Genomic DNA, 23,752 nt, shown 5'->3' with positions numbered 1-23,752 from the left:
GAGAAGAGTGTTGACGCCTCTCGCTTCGGAGAGATTGTAAAATGTTTTCAGCTCGTTTTGGCTGAAAGTCCAAGCTGAGGTTCCTCTCCTCCTCCTCTTCCTCCTCCTGCAGGTATTTCTTCGCTGTGCTGGCCATCCTGACTGTCCTGGGCGTGCTGAATGGCTTGGTGCTCCTGCCCGTCCTGCTGTCCATGATGGGCCCCCCGGCCGAGGTCTCCCCAGTGGACAAAGCCGCCAGCCGCCTGCCCACGCCTTCTCCAGAGCCGCCTCTACCGCCCCCCATGGCGCACCACGGGTACTACGCAGGGCACCACAACCCCCGCTCGTCCCGGCAGCAGGCCTTCTCGGAATCCTCGGACTCCGAGTACTACTCCGAGATGACCACCACGTCGGTCGGCGCCGAGGACGATTACAAGTACTGCGACCAAAGTCTGTACATGGCGTCGAACGCCGGCGCCGTGCCCGCCACTTCCCACATCCTGCTGGAAGCCAGCAAGAACCCCAGCTTCCCCAAGCTGACGGTGAGCAATGCCCGACGACGCGTCACAATTCCTTAGTCTGGGTTCACATGTTGCCCGCGATGTTGGTTTTCTAATGAAGTTTCACCTTCTGCAGGTGGTGAAGCCGTTCAGAGAAAACGCAACGGGCACCGGCGGGCGGGTGGAACCGTCCCACAATGCTCAGTCGCCTCTGGGCTCCCAGGTCACGTGCTGGGATGGGAACAAGCGGGAGCAGCAGCAGCAGCAGCAGCAGCAGCAGCAGCATCAGGGCCCTTCGCGGCTCCAAGCACAGCAAGGCCAACACTTGCCCAAGTACAGTGCAGCCTTCCCTGGCCGGACTTTGCAAAGCGGGCCCAGGCTGCAGAACAACAGGGGGCCTCAGCCAAACAGGACTAAAGGGCAGAGCTACAGAGGCTCCACTGGCCCCACTGGAGGCCCGGTCACCATGGTCACTGCCACGGCCTCGGTGACGGTGGCCGTGCACCCCACCCTGCCGGGGTCGACCTACCAGGGCTACATGCACGAGGCGTTCGACACGGACAGCGAGTCGGACTGCTTCGAGTCGGCTCAGAGGACTAGTGGCGGGGGCAAAACAGACTTTTCGTCACACAAGAGAGACTCTTTAGAGCTCCAGGACCTGGAAGTCACGCAGAGTCAGACAGAACACCAGCGGTGCAAGACGCAAGGTGAGTGTTGAAACCACCTTGACTGAAAAAAATGGGGGGGGGGGGGATTAAAAATACAATAAAAACATGAGGAGAAGGTCGATTTCCTTTCAAGCGTCTGACCTCTTTGCCCTCCACTGTGTCTTTCTTCTGCTGTAGGCGGGTTGAGGATCCAGGCAGCCAAAGATTGCTAGTCTCTCTCTCTTTCTCTCTCTCTCTCTCTCTCTCTCTCTCTCTCTCTCTTTCTGTCTCTCTCTCTTTCCCTCACACATGCCCCACCTCACCTTCCCACCGAATGTCTGGCTGCTTCCCAGAGCACCTTGACGCCGGCGCCCCGGAGCAGTCACGTCGCATCTCGAGCTCCCTCAATGTGTACATAGACTGATGCGCCGAGAGCGGAGAGGATTTATTTCAAGGGCATATTAAGTCAACAAGAAAAGAGACATTTTAAGAATTATATAAATCTATGAGTATATATTTTAATACTAAAACAGAAGGAAGCTATTTAAATGAGTACTGTATAACTTGGGGTATGCTCTTGTGTAAAAGTTCAGATGTAAAAGATTATTTGTGTCTTGTGAGGTGGCCTTTTTTTGTTTTGTTTTTCCTGTTTTGTTTTGTTTTTTTTGCTCCTCTCCACAGTGTATAGAATAAGAAATGTGTTATATGTAAAAAAAAAAAAAGTGTCCACAAGAAGTGAAATGTTATTGAGATATAGATATTAGGCTATTGAACACGCCAGTGATTGTGTTTCTATGATGTTTTTCTTTTCTTTCCTTTTTTTGCTGCTATACTTCAAGATAATTATAAGTGATTTGCCTTAAAGAATGCAGTACCCCCCTGTAACCCCCGCCTCCCTCCACACACACACACACACACACACACACACACACAGATCCCTGTTTTTAGTGTACACAGTGTGAGTCTCTCACAGAAGATGGGGGGGGGGGGCAGAAAGAAAAGAGAATTTGCAGCAGATTGTGTTTGAGTGTTTACCGCCGTGCCTTTTGACCTGCTCGCCTTCTCTCAGCGCCGCACCACCGCTTGTGCGCGCACACACTTGTTGTTTTTACCTTGTGCCTCATGGCCGGATGCAGAATGTTTGTGGAGAAGCAGTAGTAGACTGATGTTCGCCAGTTGTCATCTCTCCAGTGTTGACGGGTTCACGTCCGATTTGTGTTCACGTCCTCAGCAGTTTTTTTTTTTTTTTACAGTTTGTGTGTTTGTTCTTTTAACTACTTGAAGGAGCTGTTAATTCTTCTTCTGCAGTTTGTGTAAGCTCTACAAATTGTGAAGTTCACATTTGTTCGACTGTGTTTTTGGACGGGTGTGATCTGTCTCTGTGTTAATGTAAAAGGGAATTCTAAAGTCAATGCAAAGGGAGTGATTTTATTTTTATTTTTTTCTTTCCTGGCTGCTTTACGGTTGTAAACACATTCAACCTGCTCTGACTCATTGTCTAATATCTCACTCTTCTCTCAAAACCTCACAATGCCACGTTACTCTTTTTCTCTCTCTTTTATGGGCCATTGTGTAATTTGCTTTACAAATTTTCCATTTTTGTTGTTAGTATTATGGTCTCGTCACTGCCAGGTTGAATTGCAGGGAAACTAAACTGTAACGAAAAAAGAAAGAAAGAAAACTTTCAGATATATTTTTAAACTTCATTTTGTCCAAGTGGCAGCTTCGGTTTCTTTTGTACATGTAAACTAAAGGTTCAGTAGCTACTGTGCAGTCATATATGATTCAGCCAGATGACTAAAGCACCATTCACAGTTTGATCAGATCTTGTGCAGCCTGCAGCTGTTGTCACACAGTGTTCAGAAGTGTTACGGGGATGGGGAGGGGGGGAGGGGGAGGTGGGAATGTGGGCTCCTGCATTGGTTTGTAGTTTATTACAAAAACAACAACAAAAAAAAAAGATTATTGTTAATGTCATGCCATAAATTATTTATATTAAATTTTATTTTTGTAGTTTGTACAGATGTTAGTATCTAGACTGAAGTTCTATTTTTAAAGAGTGAATATATATTATATATAAATATATCTATTTGTTGGCGAGTTTGTTTTTGTCATTTTTTTGTTTTGTTTTTTTTTTTGTCTTTTTGGAGGGTTGGAGGTGTTGATGACAGGAGGTGGGCGTTGACTACACTTTATTACTAAGGCCGTGATTTTGGAGCGGAGTGAAGGGGTCAGTTTGGGGAACTATGGCAGAAAAGGTGTGTAGGATTGTTTTCACTGTTACACCTTGTTTTGTTTTGGGGGTTTTTTTCTCGTCATAGTTTCCCCTCAGCCTGTACCCGCTTCATTGTCATTTAAAACAAAAGTTCTTGTCTAAAACACTGTGACTTCTGAAAAAACTATGCTCAAGAAAACAATTGTGTGACTGTTATTTTCCCTCACCTGCTATAGGAATTAAACTAACAAAATAAATGGAATGAAAAGAGTATTTGTTGGTGCCATTCTTCATTCTTCTTCTTCTGAGCTGTGTTTGTCCGCGACCCTTTGTTGAGCCTAAAGGTCAACTAAGCGTCACAAAGATAAGCTAAGGCAAAGTGTTTGCCAGGTAAATTTGCCAGTCAGAGAGGTGGATTCTATCAGCAAAGGCCATTGTTAAGGCCTGTAATCAGAGACCTGAGAACAAAGTTGACGAATGGGAAATGTTTACAACGCTATTCCTGAAATTTTTGGTTAATAAAAAAAGAACGAAAAAAAAGGAAACAAGCTTGATTCAAATTTAATCTTACACTCCAGAAAACAGTGCGGGACAGTTCCCCTCTTAGACGCACCACAATTTCCTTCTATTGTCATTGCGGGGTTTCTCTGTTCATCTTCACCTGGGGCCAAAAGCACTATGGGCAACAATTCAGATCTCAATCTGCATGAGTTCACAAAAATAGCAGTTTTATTTTCTACAACAGAACCCCTTTCACCTTTGAGTTCCGTTTCCTGTCCGCCTTGTTCCCTGCCTGTTTGATTACCTGGCCCGCCCTAACCACTGTCTTTCCTCCCACAGTGATTTAGCTCTTGAGTTTTGCCCTTTTACACACCTAGTGCCTGATGGATCAGCTAAACTCTGAAAATGAGAAAAATGATTGGATGATTGTCAACGTTTTGACGAGACTCTGAAGGTTTCCGGTGCAGAGAGGGTGTCTGCTTCTTTTAAAAAAATAAACACTTAACTGCTCATTTAATTATCACCTTATCTGAGACATATAAGGTTAAGACAAAGAGCATTACATCTCCAGTTATTTCTTTTATCATTATTATTATTATTGCACTATGCCTGGGGCATTGTTTTCATGTTGCACAAGCACACATTTCTGCCGTATCAGTCAAAGTCACTCACCCACCCACCCACCCAGCCACTCACTCATCCACCCAGCCAGCACCCCAAAAGGCCCACCAAGCCTCAGCCGGGCAGCTCATCTCATGCTTTTTATTGTCTCACCTTTCTGTTATGATTTCTTTCTTTTTAGATTACACTAAACGACGCAAACACGGTGGCAGAGTGTGTTTTCTTTTTATTCCCCACCACAGCTTTTTAAAGGTCCCCCACTTCCTGAACAATTAGGAGAGTGAAAAACCGCTGAACTGGAGCGCCGAGCCACCTGGAGAGTGTCTGGGATCGCTGGCTTCCTGGATCTTTGTTGTGACTCGTCTGACTAAATCTCTGCCAGTATGTGTACACACACACACACACACACACACACACACACACACACAGACACACACACACACACACACACACACACGCACACGCACGCACACACACACAGACACTGAGAGAAATATCACAACTATGCCAACACTCTCTACATATTTGGAGGGGAGGGGGGACTGAAACACAAAACAACTGTTCTGACGTACAGTACATACAATGCACCCTCTTCCGCGAGAAACGCACACGCGCACACACGCATGATTGCGGACACACGCGCACGTACGCACAAGCCCACCTGTGTAGATGAAAGGTGGATGCTGTAAATTCCTCTCTCGCACAACAGCTCCTCGTTTGTCAGCCCAAGCAAAGAAGCCCATGTCTGAATCTGATACCTCAGTCTTTTGAAGTTGCTGTCATGCAAATCCACAACTAAACCAAAACCACACACACATGCACACAAATACACACAAACACACACATGCAGCACAAATTTGCTGTTTCAGACCAGTATTATACTCCAGTTTAATGAGGATGTAAGGCTCCCTGAGCAGTAAACAATGCTCTCTACACTGTTTTTTTTTCTGGATGTTCTAATGGGAGCACTTTTGGCCTATCAGTGATGCCATCCCAGAAGCACATGATGTGTTTACTGGTACGGTGCGGTGACAGCAAAAATAGAAACATACTGCCAATTCAGAACAAGTGTTCAAGATAAATTCGAAATAAAGAGTGTTGATAAAAAGGTGATGGTGGCTGCTTGATCAAAGATTTTTCAAACAGTTCTGATTTTAACTCCTTTAAAAAAAATTTTTTAAATAGGACCACTACAGAACATCTCTGGAAACTTAAACATTTGAATATGTGTGTGATACAGTCAGTGGACTTGGTGGGTGTGTCTGTTGAGCAGAAACATGCTCACTTACAACATAAATGCACAGTTGCTATATCGTCCTTTTACAGGTTTGTGGGACGACAAGTGTTGATATTCCAGATAAAACTTCACGCCAACTCCTGACCTGCTGAAGGGAAGGTGAATTGAACGCGTGATCTAGTGACGCCAGCTAGAGTGAGGGAGAGAGAGAGACAGAGAGAGAGAGAGAGACAGAGAGAGAGAGACAGAGAGAGAGAGAGAGAGAGAGGGAGGGAGAGAGAGAGAGGGAGGGCGAGAGAGAAACAGAGAAACAGAGAGAGAGAGAGAGAGAGAGAGAGGGAGGGAGAGAGTTTGTGTTTGCTTGTGTGTACTGCCTGGGTGGCCGGAGTCCGAGAATGAACGTCCATTGTTGCTGTAATTCAATAGGGCTGATTAGTAAAGGAGTGCGTGCGTGCAAGTGCGTGCGTGCAAAAGCAAGCACTAGCCTGTTTGTTGTGCGGAGTAGAAAGATGGTGGAAGAAGATGAAAAGCCACTGGGAAAACTTCTATCAGTTTGATGTACAAAACTAATTTGGGGAGCCCGAGCTGCATTCACGGCAAACATTGTTTGTTTAACTTCTCCCTCCAGACACATGGAAATCCTCCATAGTTGTGTGTTGGTCTCTCTGTGTTGGTCCTGTGACAAACTGGCCACTTGTTCAGGATGTGACTCCACCTTCCACTCATAACAGTTGGGGTTCAGCTGTGCAGTACCCCTGCAACCCCGAGTGCTGATTGAGCGAGACGGACGGATCCCCGGGTGTCTCACCACCGCCCTGTGCCTGTGTGGAAACCTCCTTTGCGAGTTGGCTTTCTGCTGGCTGCTTGTACACATCCCTGCACTTTAATTGCACACTTCTAATTATCTCTTGCAGAAAAAGAGGGAGATTGAGATCAATATTTACTGACAACAACCTGCACCGTAAGAAATGTGTTGCGCACTAGTGTGTGTGTGTGTTTGTGTGTGTGTGTGTGTGTGTGTGTGTGTGTGTGTGTGTGCACGCACATGTTTGATATACCTTGGCCGTGACCAGGCCCATTAAGGGGTGGCGGGAGGAGGAGGAGGAATACTACGTTCCAGGCAATCACGCAGACAGGCAGGAGGGCCCGTATAGTGTAAACATGTTTGAAATAAACAGGAACCAGCGTAATGCCCTTTTAATTGATTCATTCTGTGCTGCGCTGTTTACAGAGGGGCCTAAATATGAGCCTCGTAAGGTAGAGGCCTTGTGTTTATAAGTGGAAGGTTTAGTTCAAACAATAACAGTTTGAAACGCCAGACGTAGCTGACGTGTTGCGTCTCTCGGCCTGTTTTTTTTTTTTGGGGGGGGGGGGGTATTTTTAATTGTTCTCTCTCATCAATCTCAGAGTGCGTGTGTCCATTTTGCTGGGGAATAAAGGGGCTTAAGCAGCTTTCTGTAGAACCCCACAGTGTCCCCTTTACAATTTGCAAGGCAGCCAAGGACACTTTTATGTGTGTGTGCATGCACGCGCACGCCTGTGTATGTGTGTGTGTGTATGTGTGCGTGTGCGTGCGTGTGACTGAAGTTTAAATTGTAGCCACAGTGTAATGATATGGTGGCATGGCATTGAGGGGTCCTCCAAAGGGAGGGCGGGGGTGGGTAATTAGACATATGCAGACACAGACACATACAGCGGGTGAGACACATATACATAGGCAGGCGCGCAGAGAGGCAAAGAAAGGGAGCAAAGCTAAACACATCCAAGTGGGGTAGTAAAAGCTAATGAAGGCTCAGCGCTAGGCTGGCACAGACCGCCATTTCATGTGGTGAAGAAGAGAGGAGGAGGAGGAGGAGGAGGAGAAGGGGTTGGAGGGGAGACTGGGCCAGGCTGGGGAGCAATAAGGCTCAGTCTCACTCTAAGGCAAGTCAGGCAAACCAGAGAATAAACTATAATTGACACCATGCATAAGTGTGGTTTTTCAATAGCGTTTGTCCCCGGGGTCCACCAAATCCCTGTGTACTCAATGGAAAAGGCAAACAATGGCACAAATATCAGGGGCGAGGGAGGGGGGAATGGGGCTGACAATAAAAGTGCGCTGTAGGTGGCTTTTAAGTGTAGGAGCTCTGGACGTTAGCTCAGTGCTTTACGAAATAGTTTTTACAGGAAGTACGACCAAAGAGCTGAAATGGTGGACAAATACATTCAGGGATAACCAATAACTGGCAGATTGGAAAATTTAAATAAGAAAAAAATGTTCTATCCTCGTGTCATGTGACAGCATCATAGTAGAAATCTGATGAGTAATGATAACAGAACATTTGTGTTTTTTTTAAAGAGACAAAAAAAGAAAACAGGGTTCAGGTTTATGACCCTGTGATGAGGAGACAGAGGTCATGTGCAGCGACTATCCTCTGCAGAAATACAGCATCACCTATTTATATATTTTGGTCAGTTAAACTCCAGCGGTTGCGCAATACAAAGGATCTGACAGCTGTTCCTGCTATTTTTATCATTTTAATGAACGTGAGTCAGAGCGGTTTTTCTCCAGGAAGTATGCAAATTAAACTGCTTTCATTCGTTTAATCATTTGAATTGTTTTCAGGATCCAGAGAAGGAAACAAAAAACATCCTCTGTTAACGTAACAGTTTGTCTCTTTTTCTTAAACCCGATGAATGACTCTGTCATCGTGACAAAATTCAGTCTGTTTCTGGCACTGATCAGCACATTTCTTTCTCACTCTTGTCAGAACAGGAGTCAGTACTGACGTTGAAACAGCACATGCTAGTCAGACACTGGCTAGTAATGGAAACATTTTGTAATTATGCCAAGACGCCATTGATTTTTTTTTTTTTTTTTTTTGTTCCCATTGCATACGAACATTTTAGGCCTTAATAACAGACTTGATAAGATGGGGATTTGAATAGTCCACCCCATGGTTGTGGTTTCAGGGAAGGCTGTAAAAGTGTGCGTGTGGGAGAGGAGGACTGTGGGGTCCACATGTTTCCCCCTGTACTATAAGCAAACATTTAACTTCTCTAGTGAGTCCTGTAAAAAGAAACACTGGTGGGTTTTTGAGGATTAATTTCAAAAGCACACTGACACATTTCTGCAGTTTTCATGGCCTGTGGTTTCGATTGGTGTTCCCTTAAAGAGTTTGTACTCAGGACCTGCAGTATCTCAATCTTTATGGCTCGCATAAAAGGAATGTGGTGAGTTTGAGAATATAATTTATGGGCTAATTACTGGTGCTATGAGAAACATTTTATTTTGTCACTTAAATGGCAATCTAAATCTTTACATTTGTGTTTCATGTTTTAAGTGAGGGGGAAAAATTCATTTCTTTCTCAAAACTGTTTGGTGATGCAGTTGTCTTCTGGTTCTGAACATGTACAGGAAGCTCAACGGTGTAATTTTAGAGAGACGAAGTGGCGCTGAGGATTATTTGTTATCTAAAAAGAAAAAAAATCACAAACCACTCTTAAACTACCGCATTTTCATCAAAAAAAGAAATAATTCAAGACACACCTACAGCATAATTCTCACGTTTCCAAAAGAAAAACCGCCGTACCCCCTTTGACCAGCAGAGGGCAGACCTTTTTGTCTCGAAAGGGAGAGAAAAAGTAAGAGTTTGGCGATGAAATCCATCTGCTCTTTCTCAAATAAAACATTTCATTCCTGAAAAAAACTATTTTCTTTTCTGCATCTACATAATTCGTTTTTATCAATTCATAAAATCAATTAGATTCCGGTTTTGGGAGCATTTCTATCTTTTTTTTTCGCATCCACTGTAGTTGCAGCTGTGTGTACGCCCTCTGACCGCTCTTTATAGCAGAGACCAAAACAAAATAAACAACATTATGGTTGGAGAAAATAAACTTTGCCAGCTGGCCAAACTTAGATCAGTGACCAGTGGCACGGGGGCATTTAACTGCATTACATTTTGCACTTCTAAAATGATGCGCGGGAAGCCTAGAGGAGACTCCTGTGTGTTGCAGCTGATGCCTCCCCCTATGCCAGGAACACTAGCATGCTTCAATGAGCGAATGTTCCAAGACTAGGGAGTGTTTGTCCAGTTTAGCTGCTTGGTTGGAGAAGTTTAAAATCCCGGCGGAGGCAATGTTGGCAGCAAATTAGACTCTGCTATGAGAGTTCTAGCTTCGCCAGACCAAAAGTGCTGACCTTTTTTTTATTATTCACTTTTAGTCCTATGTCTTATTGGAGCTTCAGAGTGGGTTGCACTTTTGTTTGGAGATATATTGCCCTCTACTGGTCTAGGTGTGTACTGTTGCAAAACGTCATATCCGACAGACATGATAAGCTCACGCGAAAGAAGAACATTTATGTTGTGGATGATGAACGTGAACAGACAGACAAACATCTTGTTAAGGTTGTCAAAGAGAGAAAATCAGGGTTGCTTTAGTAGGGTTAGCATTTTATTGAACGCTGGCTGAAGTCCAGGAGGAGACCCAATTTGCGATCCATTTCTTTTTTTCGTTCGTCTTCTCGCTGTCCCTGTCCATGCAAGGCAACCTTTGTAGGTTGTTTTCAAGCGTGTTCAGCTCACATGTCACACGCATGTGTGTTTATTTTGTCTGTATGGGGGAAGAGGGCCATGGTCCAATTTTCTTTGTACTGAGAAAATGTGCTGCTGGACAGATGGAAAATTGAGAGAAGTTAAACAGACCAAGGGCCAACAGATACATGGCCCCTTCTTTTTTTCACATCCTCCACAGCCGACTTTCACGACTCAGAGACCGGCACCTCAAAATTGCAGTGGCTACGTCTTACTTTTTTGTTTCCATGACTGAAATTTCCAGCATGGCAGTGGAGCAGCCATTGAAAGAAATGAACTACACCACACTGAGTGATCACCGCAGGGCACGGTCTCCTTATCGGGGTGAGCAGATCACCACACGGCTGAGCTTGCGTGAAGAAAACACAGTGCAAATTTCTTACAAATTTGACAGAATGGATCAGTCTTGTTATGATGAACTGGGTTGGGAAGAACGCTCTTGGACAAGAAACAATAGTCTTAGTTTAAGAGAGCTAAAGACCACGATCATGTACACATACAACCGCTTTGACATCACTAACAATACCGTGATTCACGAGAGGAATTCAAGCACAACAGAGTTTTGAGTGTTTCTCTTTAAAGCCCACGGCTTAAAGTTCAACTTGGTGACTTTACAAGACATTGTGGCAAATAGTCATTTAATCCAGTGGAGGGAAAATTTTAATCATGACTTTAAAACTGCAAACATATGACTCACTCACTTTTTAGTATACACAGGAGTGAGGTGGAGAGGCATGGTCAACACCCTTTGCTCCCAAGGGGGCGAAGAGGATTAAGAAGAAGAATTTAAACAAGGAGATGATAGTAATTGAAACCTTATCGCGGCATCAAATTAGGACAGTGAAAATTAATTTGTTGAAAATGTGCTTCTAGCAGGGACTGCAGCCGTGAGAGTGGACGGCTGGCTGGATAACAGGAAGAAAGAGAGCCAGTGCTCAGAGTGCTGCAAGGAGAGAGGAGGGTTTAGGGTTAGGCCCTCCTCTTCTCAGGGAGAGAAGAGGAGGGCGTAGCTGTTTGGGGGACGTGAAGGAAAGAAAGAGGAGGGCAATACCACCCACTAAGATAGTTGTGGAGAGGTTCTGGGGGTTGGGCTGCTCACAGGAAACAGTTGTGGCTCCATCCCAGGCCTCACACCGAGCAGCTCTGGGCCACCCAGTCACCGACAGACAGACCTACCAAATGGCTTGGCCGGGCCAAACCGACAGGGATTTGTTTATTTTTTTTGATCCTTTGGCGGCAGTGGTGGGGGGGATTGTTCAGCACAAGCTGTTTATTAGGCCTTTGATTTGTCATGTGTCAGCATTCACTCACGGGGAATGTGTATGCACAAGTCCAACTTGTGTATAGTTTGGAGGTTTGGAGACGGCGAGGGTGTGGGTGGGAGATGGGAGGTGGGGGAGAGAGGAAAGCCTCCCACGCTGAAGGCAAGGCTGAACTGCATTATAGGTCATTCTTCAGCTGGTTGTTGATGTCATGCAGGACTGAGCTGCTGTCCCGGGCAGCAGTAGGTGTGGGGTGCTTGTGAACAAACCCAGCAGACGGTGAAATGCCGTAGGTTAAAGGTGCCTGAGATATTTGTTCCCCATGGCCACAGCTAAGAAGACTTGCATGATGAGTTATCCTAAAACCACTGTAGATTTTCAGATAACAGCAAATTTAACCCTGTGTTTACAGCCTCCCTCAAAAACACAAAAGCTCTCTGTTTGTTGTTGATTGTCTATTGGCATCCTAATTAATTGCTACTCTTCCTGGGGTCTGCATTAAAACATGCGTATACAGGCAAAGTTCACATTAATAAATACTGTACAAAAGACAAAGTACACAATAAACATACATGTGAAAACACTCATACAATAAACAAATAAGTATTCAAAATACATTAACAAACTAAATAAACTTTTAAGTATTAGAGAACATTGGTATAGTGGATTTTGCAACATAAGGAGCCTTTGAGTGGGTCAACAATGACTAAATTGCGGGACCATCAGAAAACTAAGGAACTACATAACACTGTGAATATTAATTGTTGATATTATGTTATAAGATCCAATGCTAGGAATGTCACAGTAGCTGTCAACATCAGCATAGAAACTACTAAAGTTAAATTAATAAGAATGAAATGAAAAGAAATCATGGGGACAATTTTGTTTTGTGAAGGATGATTGGGAATAAAAATGTTGTTTCTCAAGAAAATAAGTTTAAGGTGATGAGCTTAAAGTTTTATCACATCTGATTAGAAAATATTTTTTTTAATTATTATTATTATTATTTTCTCAGACAAGAGAGAGATAAATTTACTCGATTTCAGCTCACAACAGCAGGTGATTCCAGTTTATTTCAAATCTTAATTACAAGCAGACTCATCACAGTTGGCAAAAACGTGTAGAAATTAAAACTTGGTTATTGGTCTGAAAATTGAATGAATAATCTTCTCTGACCCAAGCAAAAAGATAAAAAGAGAGAAAATAATAATATCAAAATGACATAAACACCTGTTTTGGTTTTATTTATTTAAATCATGACAAAGATTTTCCACCTATGTTTTTTTAAACTCTGAAATTTACTCAATTTACTCACTCAGTATTTTCTTATATTGTTTCCAAAACGTACGGATGTGGGACTGAGACGACATAGACTTTTACTTTACTGCAAGGCAATGTTCCGTGTGTTTTGAAGTGCATGAGAATTTAAAAAAGAAAAGGAGGAAAAACCAGGAATGACCGCTAGAAGGCGGTGTGTAGTCCGCTTGACCAAAATAAGAGGAAGACAGCGAAGAAGAAGTTCAAATATTGTGCGGCGTTAAATCGGTAAATCGGTAAGTTTCAGGTGGACGTTAACCGCAGGGAAGAGATAAACAGCCGATACAAAGGTGAGGATTTTTGTTCGTTTCGACCGCAGTTTAACCAGAGTTGCGCGTTACGCTTGTTCCGTAAAGTAAAACGACTCAACGTTAAACTGTGGTTCCACCACAGCAACGACAAGAAACATGGAGAGCTGCCTGTCCAGACTGCTTGTCGGACTGTCCGTACAAATCAGCCGCAGTGATGGTAAGCTGCCCGGCGTTTATACGTTGTCTTCTGACAATTTGACGGTGTGGTTGAGCATCCACTTAAAGTATTTTTTTTTGTTTTTGTTTTTTCCTGTCAACCCAGGCCGTGTGCATTCAGCAACGGTGAAGTCCGCGGACGCCATAAAGTCAACGGTGATGGTGGAGTGGTACGAGAGGAAAATCTGCCGCGGAAAGGAGGTCAGTCAGTAAATCAATCATAGACGAGCGATTCTTCACAACTGCCGTGCCACCAGTCGTCCTTCATCGGAAATTATTAACTTCTACAACAAATATATGATGATGATGATCTTGTTTTCCAAATGGGCAGCTGACACGCTGAGCTTAGCTGATACTGATGTTTTTTTCCCGGTTGTTTTCGGGGTGTGGTTGCGATTCAGGTTGAGGTGAGCGAGTTGTGTGAGCTCAATCCAGAGCTCGTGGATCATATAAACAATGCCAATGCAGCAGCTGATGCTCCGCGACCTGTTCCGGACAAGGCAAGTGTCGTCTTACGCCACTGTTGACCAGAAATTGAGGCGGTGTGTTGTCACTGGTTGTCACTGTCATGACTCTGAAGTGTCAACCTGCCTGGTCAGGTGGTGCAGTTTGTCCTTGATGTGAGGAGGAGATTGTTGTTTTCAAACATGTATGATGTATAACGGTTTGGTTCCCTCCTCTCTTTCCTTTAGTCTCAGATGCAGAAGTATGAGGGCCGTTTGCGCTCATCCAGGATTCCAGCCCCTGCCCCCTGTATGTAACCACTTTGATTGTTTATTTCACATTGCCTTGGTCCGCACAGGCTTTCATGACACATTGTTTTATTACAAAAGCTTCTGCTGCAGCTGTCACTCAAGCTGAAGAGTCAGGTCAGCAAGTCGCACCGGTCCTCTCTATAAAACTAATCAAAGGGAGATGCGTGTCTGCTCTTAAAACCCACAAAGCTTGGAAAGTTGATCGCAGGGCACTTGACTCGCTTACTCACTCAATAAATGATCATCTGCTTGGGTTGGGCACAGGGATGCAAATAAACAAACGTGATTACAAACATGATTATTTCTACCAGTAGCAAAAAAGGTTGGTGAAAATACTTTGTGCGATCACATAAGGTGTCTCTGCAATCTTAAGACTGTCAATTGGGTTACAAGACGTCTGCTTCTACCATCTCACCTTTTCCTTCCTTTACGGAATTACTTTCTCTGTAATTCTCTGGAGACTGCATAGTTTTTCCACATATTTGTGTTCCTTGAATCCCATTCAGCACATAAAACACTTTACTCTTCTTCTGTCAGCTGACTTCAATTTGTCTGCCTCGTAGGTGCCAGCAGGTCTCAAGTCCGACAGACATGTATGTTCCAGGCCCCAGCTTCTGCTCAACTGCCGGTCACGACTTCTGAGTCAATTCCATCCTGCCAGGAAACAGTCCAGAACGAGCTCTCTTCCCTGGCTCTCACAAGCTCAGGTTGGTGGTATTCATGAGGGGAGAAAAGGTTACAACCCCAAATAGTCAGTAAGAGTGTTTACTTTTTATTTTTTTAGTCACGTGCAGTTTTTTTCCTCATCTAGGGATACCTAATCGGCAGCGAAAAAAGAATGAAGCCAAACCAGCATTGCCAAATTTGTCTGAGGCAGTGAAGGAAAATGGTACACCGCAGAAGATGCCTCCACCATCTGTAGTCAAAAGCAAGTAACCCATTTAATACTGCAACAGCACTGTGTATTAAAATATTATGTGAATTACAGACGGATATAAGCTTTTCCTTTGACACCACAGATGATAAAGATATTTGTGAAGATAGGAGCTGCACTCCTACAGCACTGCTTTTAGAACTTAATGAGTGTGAATAAGATAATATTTGTGCCCTTCAGACAAAAGAAAGTCAGTGCTCCCCCAAGATCTGAACAAAGGCAGCAAGCGGCTGTCCTGTGTTGTAAAGCCCCCTGAGGGGCAAACAAAGAGGGGAAAGGTGAGATCTTTCTGCTAATTCACTTGTTCAATTCTGCACGTACTGTATATATTTCTGCATCCAGAATGCTTGACTCGGATCTTCTTTCATTACCAACAACAACAACAATTTACATAATGATTATCTCCGTTTCTCTTTAGTTTGGAGAAGCTTCTCGACCAAACAAGAAGTTCTATGACATGATCCAAGACTTCAGAGAGACACTAGAAGTGACTCCCTTAAAACCTACTGACGGTGTAAGTTTAGACATGAGAACAGAGGCCATATGTCAACCCATATGCAAGTGTGGCAAAACAAAAGCTTTCACACCTTCACATTTCAAACACCTGTTCATGCTCATTTTTCATTCATTTGTTTGTTTGTTTGTTTTCCCCAGATTGATCAAGGCAGAATTTGTGTGTGTGTCCGAAAGCGTCCCCTCAGCAAGCAGGGTAAGGTGGAAGTCTTTTACAGTGTCTCACCTGAAGTAAGATAAGTACGGTCAAACAAAGATTAACCAATTCGATGATTTACCTTTCCCAGAGACTGACAGGAAGGAGATAGATGTGGTGTCTGTGCCGGGTAAGGGTGTCCTGCTGGTTCATGAACCAAAGCAGAAGGTGGACCTTACAAAGTACTTGGACAACCAGGTTTTCCACTTCGACTACTCCTTCGACGAGAGTGCCACCAACGACTTGGTCTACATGTAATTCCTCGAGCATCCTGAAGGTTGACTGGCCATTCTGGTTCTTCTTTGCGCAGTTTTAAAGTGATTATTGTCTCGGCCTATTATCTCTTCAGGTTCACAGCGAAACCTTTGGTGCAGTCCATTTTTGAAGGAAGCATGGCAACGTGTTTCGCCTACGGTCAGACAGGAAGCGGCAAAACCCATGTAAGGAGCATCTGCCTGCTGTACGGTGTTCACTTTCCCAGAAGCAGTGCTCTTCTTCGTCAGCATTCATTTCTTATCCGTCTGGCATATTTTCTCCTCAGACAATGGGAGGTGATTTTTCAGGAAAGCAACAGGACAGCGCTAAAGGAATTTATGCCTTGGCAGGTACGGAACTGTTTGTTATCAGTGGCTCTGTGTGATATTAAAACATTCATTTTTTGACATGACCTTAACTGCATGCTTACATCACTGAGATTTGATGTCATTTCTTCCTTTCCTCTTTGCAGCCAACGACGTGTTCACCTACCTCAACCATAGGAGATTCAGCAGCTTGGACCTCTCTGCATATGTCAGCTTTTTTGAGATTTACAATGGAAAAGTAAGAAGAAATCTCCCTTTTGAGGATGATGTTTGTTGTGACTGAAATATCATGTCCTTGAAGTTAATGCTAGAATTGTACAAAATATTCTTTCTTGAATTAGGTGTTTGACCTGCTGAACAAGAAGGCCAAGCTGCGGGTCCTGGAGGATGAGAGACAGCAAGTTCAGGTTGTGGGCCTGGAGGAGGTGTACGTGTCCACCGCAGAGGAGGTCATCAAGATGATACAGATTGGCACTGCATACAGGTAGTTACAGTAAATAGATTTTTTTTAAAGGTATTTATTTGTTTTTGGTTGTGTTTCCCTGTTTTTCCTGTAAGACTATACAAGCCTCTCCCGTACTTTTTCTTCCGCCGTCATCCCAGGACATCGGGCCAGACCTCGGCCAACAGCAATTCATCCCGCTCACATGCCGTCCTCCAGATTTCTTTGCGACGCAATAACCGCGCCTCCACGCTGCACGGCAAATTTTCATTGGTTGACTTGGCTGGAAATGAGCGAGGCACAGATGTCAACAGCAATGATCGCACCACCTTGATTGAGACTGCAGAGATCAACCGCAGTCTGCTAGCCCTCAAGGTAAAATTGGGCTTTTGTAAAGGCTCCCCTACTGAACCAAGAGTGATTGTGTGTTTTTGATCTTGTCCATAAAAGTAAGACTCAGTACCCTTGAGCACCGTCTGAAATTGTACAAAAGTCATGTTCTGTACAAGCGTTGTGTTTTGTCTCCCGAAGGAGTGTATTCGTTCACTGGGGAGGAATAGTGATCATGTTCCTTTTCGTATGAGCACTCTGACCAAGGTCCTCAGGGATTCCTTCATTGGAGAAAAGTCCAGGACTTGCATGGTTTGTACATGTTGATTTATTGGCCATTTCTTGTTGATATCTAAACACAAAAGTATATTGACAGTTCTTGTCACATCTTATTTCTCAGATTGCCATGGTTTCTCCAGGCATGGCCTCATGTGAATATACAATGAACACACTACGTTATGCTGACAGGTTTGATTTGAGCTTACAATTTAAATATAACACATTTGTAAGGCCGGAGGAGATGCAATGTTGCACATGTATTTTTATGTTTTGGTTGCCAGAGTGAAAGAGCTGAATGGCAACTCCACAGGCAGAGCAGCAGCTAAATCTAAAGAGCCAATAAACAGCTCAACAGAGGAGGTAATGACCATCTGAGTGACACATAGAAATGACTCATGTTAAGCTCGTCTATAATAAACTTTTGTCTTTTTTTTACGCTGTAGGAGTCTGTTGAGGATTGCAGTGTGTATGATGCCATATCTCAAGTCTCAGAGTTGGAGGAGAAAGCTTACGTAGAACTCAAGGTAGAGTCCACTGTTCCTTACTTTCTCGTTGGTTCTTATATCTCAGACAGATTTTTTTAAAGGTTTTTTACCTGACATCTTTCGGCGCATTCTTCCACTTTAAGTTGATTCCGTAATTGCAAGAAAAAACGGAATGAACTTAATTCAGTTGATGAAAGCGAAAGTGCGCAATATGTCAGGTAAAAAACCTTAAAAAGAAATCTGTCTGAGATATAAGAACCAATGAGAGTGACTACAAGAAAAGACGGAATTAACTTAATTCAGCTATCTACTGTTCTTTACTTAATACAAGTGAAAATGCATAATAATATGAATAATGGTTGAAAGTCTACCTAAAAAAAATGTGTTTCTCAGAGGGTTAACGAGTTTGTAGTGGCAATGGAGAAAACTTCCTACAACATCAAGGCAGAGCTTCCTGCACTGGTGGATCATGCCAGAAAAATACTTGGTTCGTATGAGTCACTTCCTGTTTGTCTTTCTGTTCATTGCTTTAAAATTATCTTTTGGAATCAAATCAAGTGTAATGCTTCAGTAAATGGTTTTATTTATTGTTGTTGTTGTTTATGATGTTATTAATAAATCATTTATATTATTATTCTACTTCAATGGCTGTTCAGGCAACTGTAGTTTGAAAAATTATAATTCAGGACATGATGATGATGATGATGAGATCAAGCGGCAAGCATAACTACAATGTTCATGACAATAACACAATAATGGGATAGGTGCCAAAGTTTAAGCAGATGTTTTTTGTTTCATCTGCAGATACTTTGCTAGCTTTGCAGTTGGCTGTGGAGCAGGAGAACCTGACCATGGTGAAACGCTGAGGCAAACTGACACACTTCTTTAAAGTTAACTCTTGTTTTGATTGTTGTTTCCTGTTCTTATTGTTATTATTGAAATAAAACGCTCAGACAGCACTATCGCATCGCAAGAACTGTTCATCATTTTAATAAACGTGGAAATTACCTGGTGTTCATGTTGTTGGTTGCAGCAAGTTTTCCATCTTGTACAAGATAATGTGGAATGTACTTATTTGAGAATAAAGTGTTTATGCTCAAACTTTAACATTAAATAATGGGAGTTGTTTGTTGTTTTTTTTTTGTGCGTCAAAAAAGTGTTTCTGTGCAACACATTTTGTCACGTTTTCTGTACAAATTCAAGCACCGTTCAGCACGTTTCCAAGCAAGCAGCCAGGTCGGTAGATGGCGCACGATATGTGTCGGTGGTAGCAGTAACTAGATTATTGCAGGAGGAAAGGGAGGGACCAAGAGAACGAATGAACCAGTGACGAAGCAGCCTACACAGATTAACCCACCGCTCGCTGTCTGAGGGAGAAGAAACAACCCCCGAAACGGATGGCGATGAAGTGGCTACGTCTGTCGCTCCTGGTCCTCGGGGTTTACTCTCTGTGCTGCGCCACAGCTGGTGACACCAGTGGCGTACGAAAGATCAAAATGCAGTTTGCCACGGGACCCCTGCTCAAGTTTCAAATTTGGTAAGCAAATGAACCCCAAAAAAATGACGAGTCACTGTGGACTAGCTTCATACCCCTGCTAACAACAACCTAGGCCAGAAGCGGAAGCTAGCTAGCATTGACTTGTTTGTCTAAACTGTGGTTTTGGCTTTAATTGGTTGGTTGTTTTGTTGTTGTTGTTTTTAGTAAAGCGCTTAACCTATTCGCTCTCTGTCACCGACGAAATTATGACCGGTGCATTCACTTAAATATGTCGGCATTAGCGTGTCCATGTGAACGTGACACCGAATAAAGACGTCCCAGCTTCACTTCCGCTGTCTTGCGCGATAACATACGTTGCTGTGCTCTAAAACATTTTTCATGGGTCTTCCATATGTCATGCTTTAATAAATATTCACTTCAGCTCACTGTTGTGTGTTAATTGTATTGTTTATATTTACTTTTCGCCAAGTTACTGGTTAACTTGCTCATACCTTTGACCTGCTGTCTACAGATAAGATCAGCGTGGTTTTTAAAGACGCTAGTACGCAATTGTGGATAAACTCCGTGTAAACAGCGACGTCTGTATTAAAATGTTGTGTTTGCGATCGATGTTTTTTGTAAAGTCAATCTTAGCCTTGTTGGAGTTCTTTCCAATTCGAAGGCAAAACGAGATCTGCTTTGTTGAACGCCGTATGTTTGCCAAATGCTGGTAAATCATTAAGTGGATTTGTGTGAATTATGGTTAAAGGTGTGGTATTGCCATACCATTTCTGTATAATTATCAGAATTGAAAGAAGTAAAAGAAATGTAATTTATGGAACCAGAAAATACACTTTATCTTATGTATTCAAAATGTACTTGCAGTAAAAGAGGCCTGCAGCAGCTGGCATGATGTTTTTAGGGATTTTGCATTGACATCAAAAGTTACAAAAGTTTGGAAAATAAATGGAATAATAATTTCTAGGTTAAATAAGAATTCACATTTGCCTGAACTTCAACCTAATCCAACCTTGAGATCACTGCATTGATCTAGCCGTCTTGTTTGCAAGAATGCATTTTTAGTTTTTAATTGTCTTGTCTTCACAGCATTTCCTGAGGGTACAAGCGGGTGTTTGAGGAGTACACGCAGGCCTTGTACCAGCGGTACCCAGACATCCGCATTGAAGGGGAGAACTATCTTCCGGTACCCCTCTACCGGTAAGAATGAGATGTCTGCCTGCCATGTTATAAATGGATTACATCCAGGATTATTAAAGTTGCCAGAGATTAGTTGCAATTTAACGAAGCAATGGGTTTCTTGTGCAGTCAACTCCACCTCCCCATGATTTTGATTTGATAGCTTTATAAACCTTGAGGAGGTCCTGATCCTAAGAATGCAGAAAGAAATTTGGGTCATAGTGCAGCTTCCACAGGAGATTTCAAATGTTGATCATCTTAATTTCAACTACCACTGAGCAAACAATGCTGTCCTATAATAAATCAGGGTAATATGTTGTTATTTTTAGTTTGGAGGGGGGGGGGGTGATACAGTCCTTACTATAACTTTTTTTTTTGTTTGTTTGGCTTAAATGATTTTCTGTGTGTTTTTCCCCTAAAGCAAGTACATGTTTGTCTTTTGCAGTAATTAAAATGTATACTTTTATACTATATTTAGATCTTGCAGCCCTGTGTTGGTGAAATACCTTTCATTATATTTAGAACAAGGGCTGCTTCTCTGTTTGCCGGAGTAAAGTCCCAGGTGATTCAGGTATTGTGACCCCACAGGTCCTAATTAAGGGGAGTCTTTAACAAACACGCATGAGAATTGCTCCATTAGAAGGGATATACTTCTTCCCCCTACACAGTATGTGCGCGTGTCTGATCTCAACGTGTCTGTATTATTCTTTCTTTAATACCAAACAATGTTTCCATGTTTTTTCTCCTATTTCTACAGGCATGTTGCCACCTTCCTTTCTATGTTCAAACTGTTGGTGATTGGAGTGATTATTGTCGGCAAAGACCCATTTGCTTTCTTTGGAATGCAAGCACCAGGCATTTGGGAGTGGGGTCAGGGAAATAAGGTATTTTAACCTGGACCTTCACCAAAGCTGAAGGTGTTGGTCAAGATGTCCAATTTTGCTATTTATTTCAATTTACCCTTAAGTCTTTTAAAAACTACTCATATTTGATATCTTCCAACTATCTACAGCAGGGGTCGGGAACCTTTTTGGCCAAGAGAGCAAAAAAAAAAAAAACATTTTAAAATTTATTTTCATGAGAGCCATACAATATTTAGTATTTTCAATTAGTAACTCTTGATACAACTAAATACAGAGATTTCGCCAAACTGGAGTCTGAAGGAAGCACTGTGGCCGTTTCCACATCTAACCTCCGCACCATCCTGGCATCAAAGTGTTGTTTTATTGCTGTGCAGAGAATTTAAGTATGAGAGCGAATTACGAAACCACCGTGTGCGCGCAGTGTCCAGAAATGCCGCTGCCTGCGCTAAACTTGAGCACAGTGGCACAGTTGCGTCCTTATCAATTGACCCAGATTGCCACACGGGCTTCAATATTGTACCCTATAAAATGCACACAGATTTTTAGGGAAGATTATTTATATTATAATTATTTAATTATATTGTAATGTTTTACTTGAAAATCAGCGGAATTATTCATTACTTTTGTTAAGAAAGGTCAACTAAGATTTTTCTGTGAGCCAGATGCCGTCATCAAAAGAGCCACGTCTGGTTCCCGACCCCTGATCTACAGTATATCCATCTCATCAAATCCTAAATAACTGGAAAACCTCAAATGGGTCTAACATTAACCTAGTGGTTTTGACATGAACTCTACAGATCACATATTATTAATAAGTATTGAGAACTACAATAGCTACCACTTTTAACAACCCGGTGTGTAAACTTATTCTAAAGTTGTTAAAAATGCTATGATTTTGCTGTTCTAATTTTCTGCCGAACCCCAGAACTTAATTCTTTTGTACTGTTTTCAGATTTATGCCTGTATGATGGTGTTCTTCCTCAGCAATATGATTGAAAATCAGTTGATGTCCACGGGAGCTTTTGAAATCACGTTAAATGGTGAGCTCATTCAAACTGCAGTTTTGTAACGCAGCAATATAATGAACGTATATTTAAAGAAGTGTTGCATTTGAACAGATGTGCCGGTGTGGTCCAAGCTGGAGTCAGGCCACCTGCCATCCATGCAGCAGCTCGTGCAAATCCTGGACAATGAGATGAAGATGAACGTTCACATGAACACAAAACCGCACCACTCCTAACGCCAACACTTCTGCTACTGGCTGGAGTCAAAAGCCCCTCCATGTAAGCACCACCTTTTCACAGCACTCCTCTTTTGTTGCGTTTTACTTGGACTGAAAAATAACACCTTTAAATTTAAGTTAAAGCTGACAATTATTTAATCATTTTTACGGCAAATTGCCATGCCGTTGTTTTCCATTTCAGGTTTGAGGTGGGTTTCTCACTGGACTGTGAGGTGATGATTATGAAGGTTTGTGCTGAAGGCATGAATACTGCTAGCACAGACTGGATGCCTCCCATCACTCTTCACTGTGCCCTTTAGAGACGCCCCACCCCGGACTCCAGAGTGGGACCCATGGCAACAGTGCCGGCAATCCTGTCTTTTTTCCTGTAACACTCGTACTACTGCAGATTATATCAAGGCATCGTGAGTGGGCCAATACTGAGAGATTTAACATTGGTTAACAATAGTCTTTAGCTTGTTGAATAAAAATGATCCATGTCAATTTATAACCCAGTAATTTGTACCACTGAGCCATGTGTGACTTTGAAATTAATGTTCTCAAGTAGATTAGCCATGTAGAGAAATGCAACAACTAAAATGTGTCATCCCTGTTGTGAAAGTAACCGCAATGTCTTGGTATAATTTCTGATTTTTTTTTATAATATTTACATGACCTGGAGGAAGCAGCAGAGATGAATAAATTCTATTGTAACTACTCAAGTGTTATTCTGTGGCACTGCCGATGTTGACTGATTTTACATTGTTGGCAGCTGATGATTTGACCGCAGTCCATGTTGTCAACTGCTGGAAGAAAACCGGAAAGGAAATGTGGGCAAGAAATGTGGACGCTTTCATAAAGTACACAAGCTTGAGTGCCTTTTGTATAGCCATCTGCTCAAGCTAATTGTATTAGGAATACTAGAGGGCTGACACTCATTTGATTAGAAGACAAACAGATTAGACTTAAACAAGCTTAAGGGCCTAAAGGGAGGCATACACCACTCATTCACTTCTCTTCATTTATGACAGGAAATGAATTGGGCTGTATCCCATCGTCATAAGTAATACTCAATGCTGTGTGGTCAAATTCACCTTCAAAAGAGAACATCTGCTCAGGTTGAACAGGAAGATTACTGGCCATTGTTCTCTTATG

General features: G+C 42.8%; 3 protein-coding genes across 4 annotated transcripts in view; all 3 read left to right on the top strand.

Moving 5' to 3' along the window:
• The window catches only part of ptch2 (patched 2), a 29,199-nt gene extending 25,587 nt beyond the window's left edge, over window positions 1–3,612 (top strand). The window contains exons 21-23 of the mRNA XM_076021338.1: window positions 113–521; window positions 616–1,186; window positions 1,325–3,612. Of these exons, the coding sequence (XP_075877453.1) occupies window positions 113–521; window positions 616–1,186; window positions 1,325–1,359 (1,015 nt within the window). The 3' untranslated portion in view covers window positions 1,360–3,612. The remainder of the gene's footprint in view (window positions 1–112; window positions 522–615; window positions 1,187–1,324) is intronic.
• A 9,408-nt stretch (window positions 3,613–13,020) lies between these two features.
• kif2c (kinesin family member 2C) lies at window positions 13,021–18,955 on the top strand. Of its 2 annotated transcripts, XM_076021330.1 has the most exons (23): window positions 13,021–13,146; window positions 13,250–13,324; window positions 13,430–13,524; window positions 13,725–13,823; window positions 14,016–14,076; window positions 14,157–14,192; window positions 14,642–14,785; window positions 14,890–15,006; window positions 15,193–15,290; window positions 15,431–15,526; window positions 15,667–15,721; window positions 15,813–15,975; window positions 16,071–16,161; window positions 16,263–16,326; window positions 16,449–16,540; window positions 16,644–16,786; window positions 16,906–17,119; window positions 17,276–17,386; window positions 17,475–17,542; window positions 17,635–17,713; window positions 17,797–17,877; window positions 18,232–18,325; window positions 18,643–18,955. In XM_076021330.1, exons 2-23 carry the CDS (start codon window positions 13,264–13,266, stop codon window positions 18,702–18,704), a joined length of 2,124 nt encoding a protein of 707 aa, XP_075877445.1. In that variant the 5' UTR covers window positions 13,021–13,146; window positions 13,250–13,263; the 3' UTR covers window positions 18,705–18,955. The 2 variants fall into 2 exon arrangements, with proteins under 2 accessions (XP_075877445.1, XP_075877446.1); XM_076021331.1 differs by lacking the exon at window positions 14,157–14,192.
• Window positions 18,956–19,177: 222 nt separating this feature from the next.
• selenot1a (selenoprotein T, 1a) lies at window positions 19,178–23,319 on the top strand. Its single transcript, XM_076021337.1, has 6 exons — window positions 19,178–19,375; window positions 20,423–20,533; window positions 21,270–21,396; window positions 22,328–22,415; window positions 22,494–22,658; window positions 22,800–23,319. The coding sequence occupies exons 1-5, from the start codon at window positions 19,236–19,238 to the stop codon at window positions 22,613–22,615; spliced, it is 588 nt and encodes a 195-aa protein (XP_075877452.1). The 5' UTR covers window positions 19,178–19,235; the 3' UTR covers window positions 22,616–22,658; window positions 22,800–23,319.
• The last annotated feature ends 433 nt before the right edge of the window (window positions 23,320–23,752 follow it).

This window comes from Nelusetta ayraudi, unplaced genomic scaffold (assembly GCF_046127955.1).
Source record: "Nelusetta ayraudi isolate G7.1 ecotype Tasmania unplaced genomic scaffold, CSIRO-AGI_Nayr_v1 ptg000011l, whole genome shotgun sequence".
In the NCBI taxonomy this organism is placed as follows: Eukaryota; Metazoa; Chordata; class Actinopteri; order Tetraodontiformes; family Monacanthidae; genus Nelusetta; species Nelusetta ayraudi.
The sequence above is the reverse complement of the archived record's forward strand: the minus strand, read 5'-3'. Positions and strand labels throughout refer to the sequence as shown.

Excerpts from the sequence above, each read along its gene's own strand:
- kif2c (XM_076021330.1), top strand. The coding sequence starts at position 13,264 with ATGGAGAGCTGCCTGTCCAGACTGCTTGTCGGACTGTCCGTACAAATC. Across the intron at positions 14,786-14,889 it reads CCTGGCTCTCACAAGCTCAG|GGATACCTAATCGGCAGCGA; the intron begins GTTGGTGGTATT and ends TTCCTCATCTAG. Across the intron at positions 17,714-17,796 it reads TAAACAGCTCAACAGAGGAG|GAGTCTGTTGAGGATTGCAG; the intron begins GTAATGACCATC and ends TTTACGCTGTAG.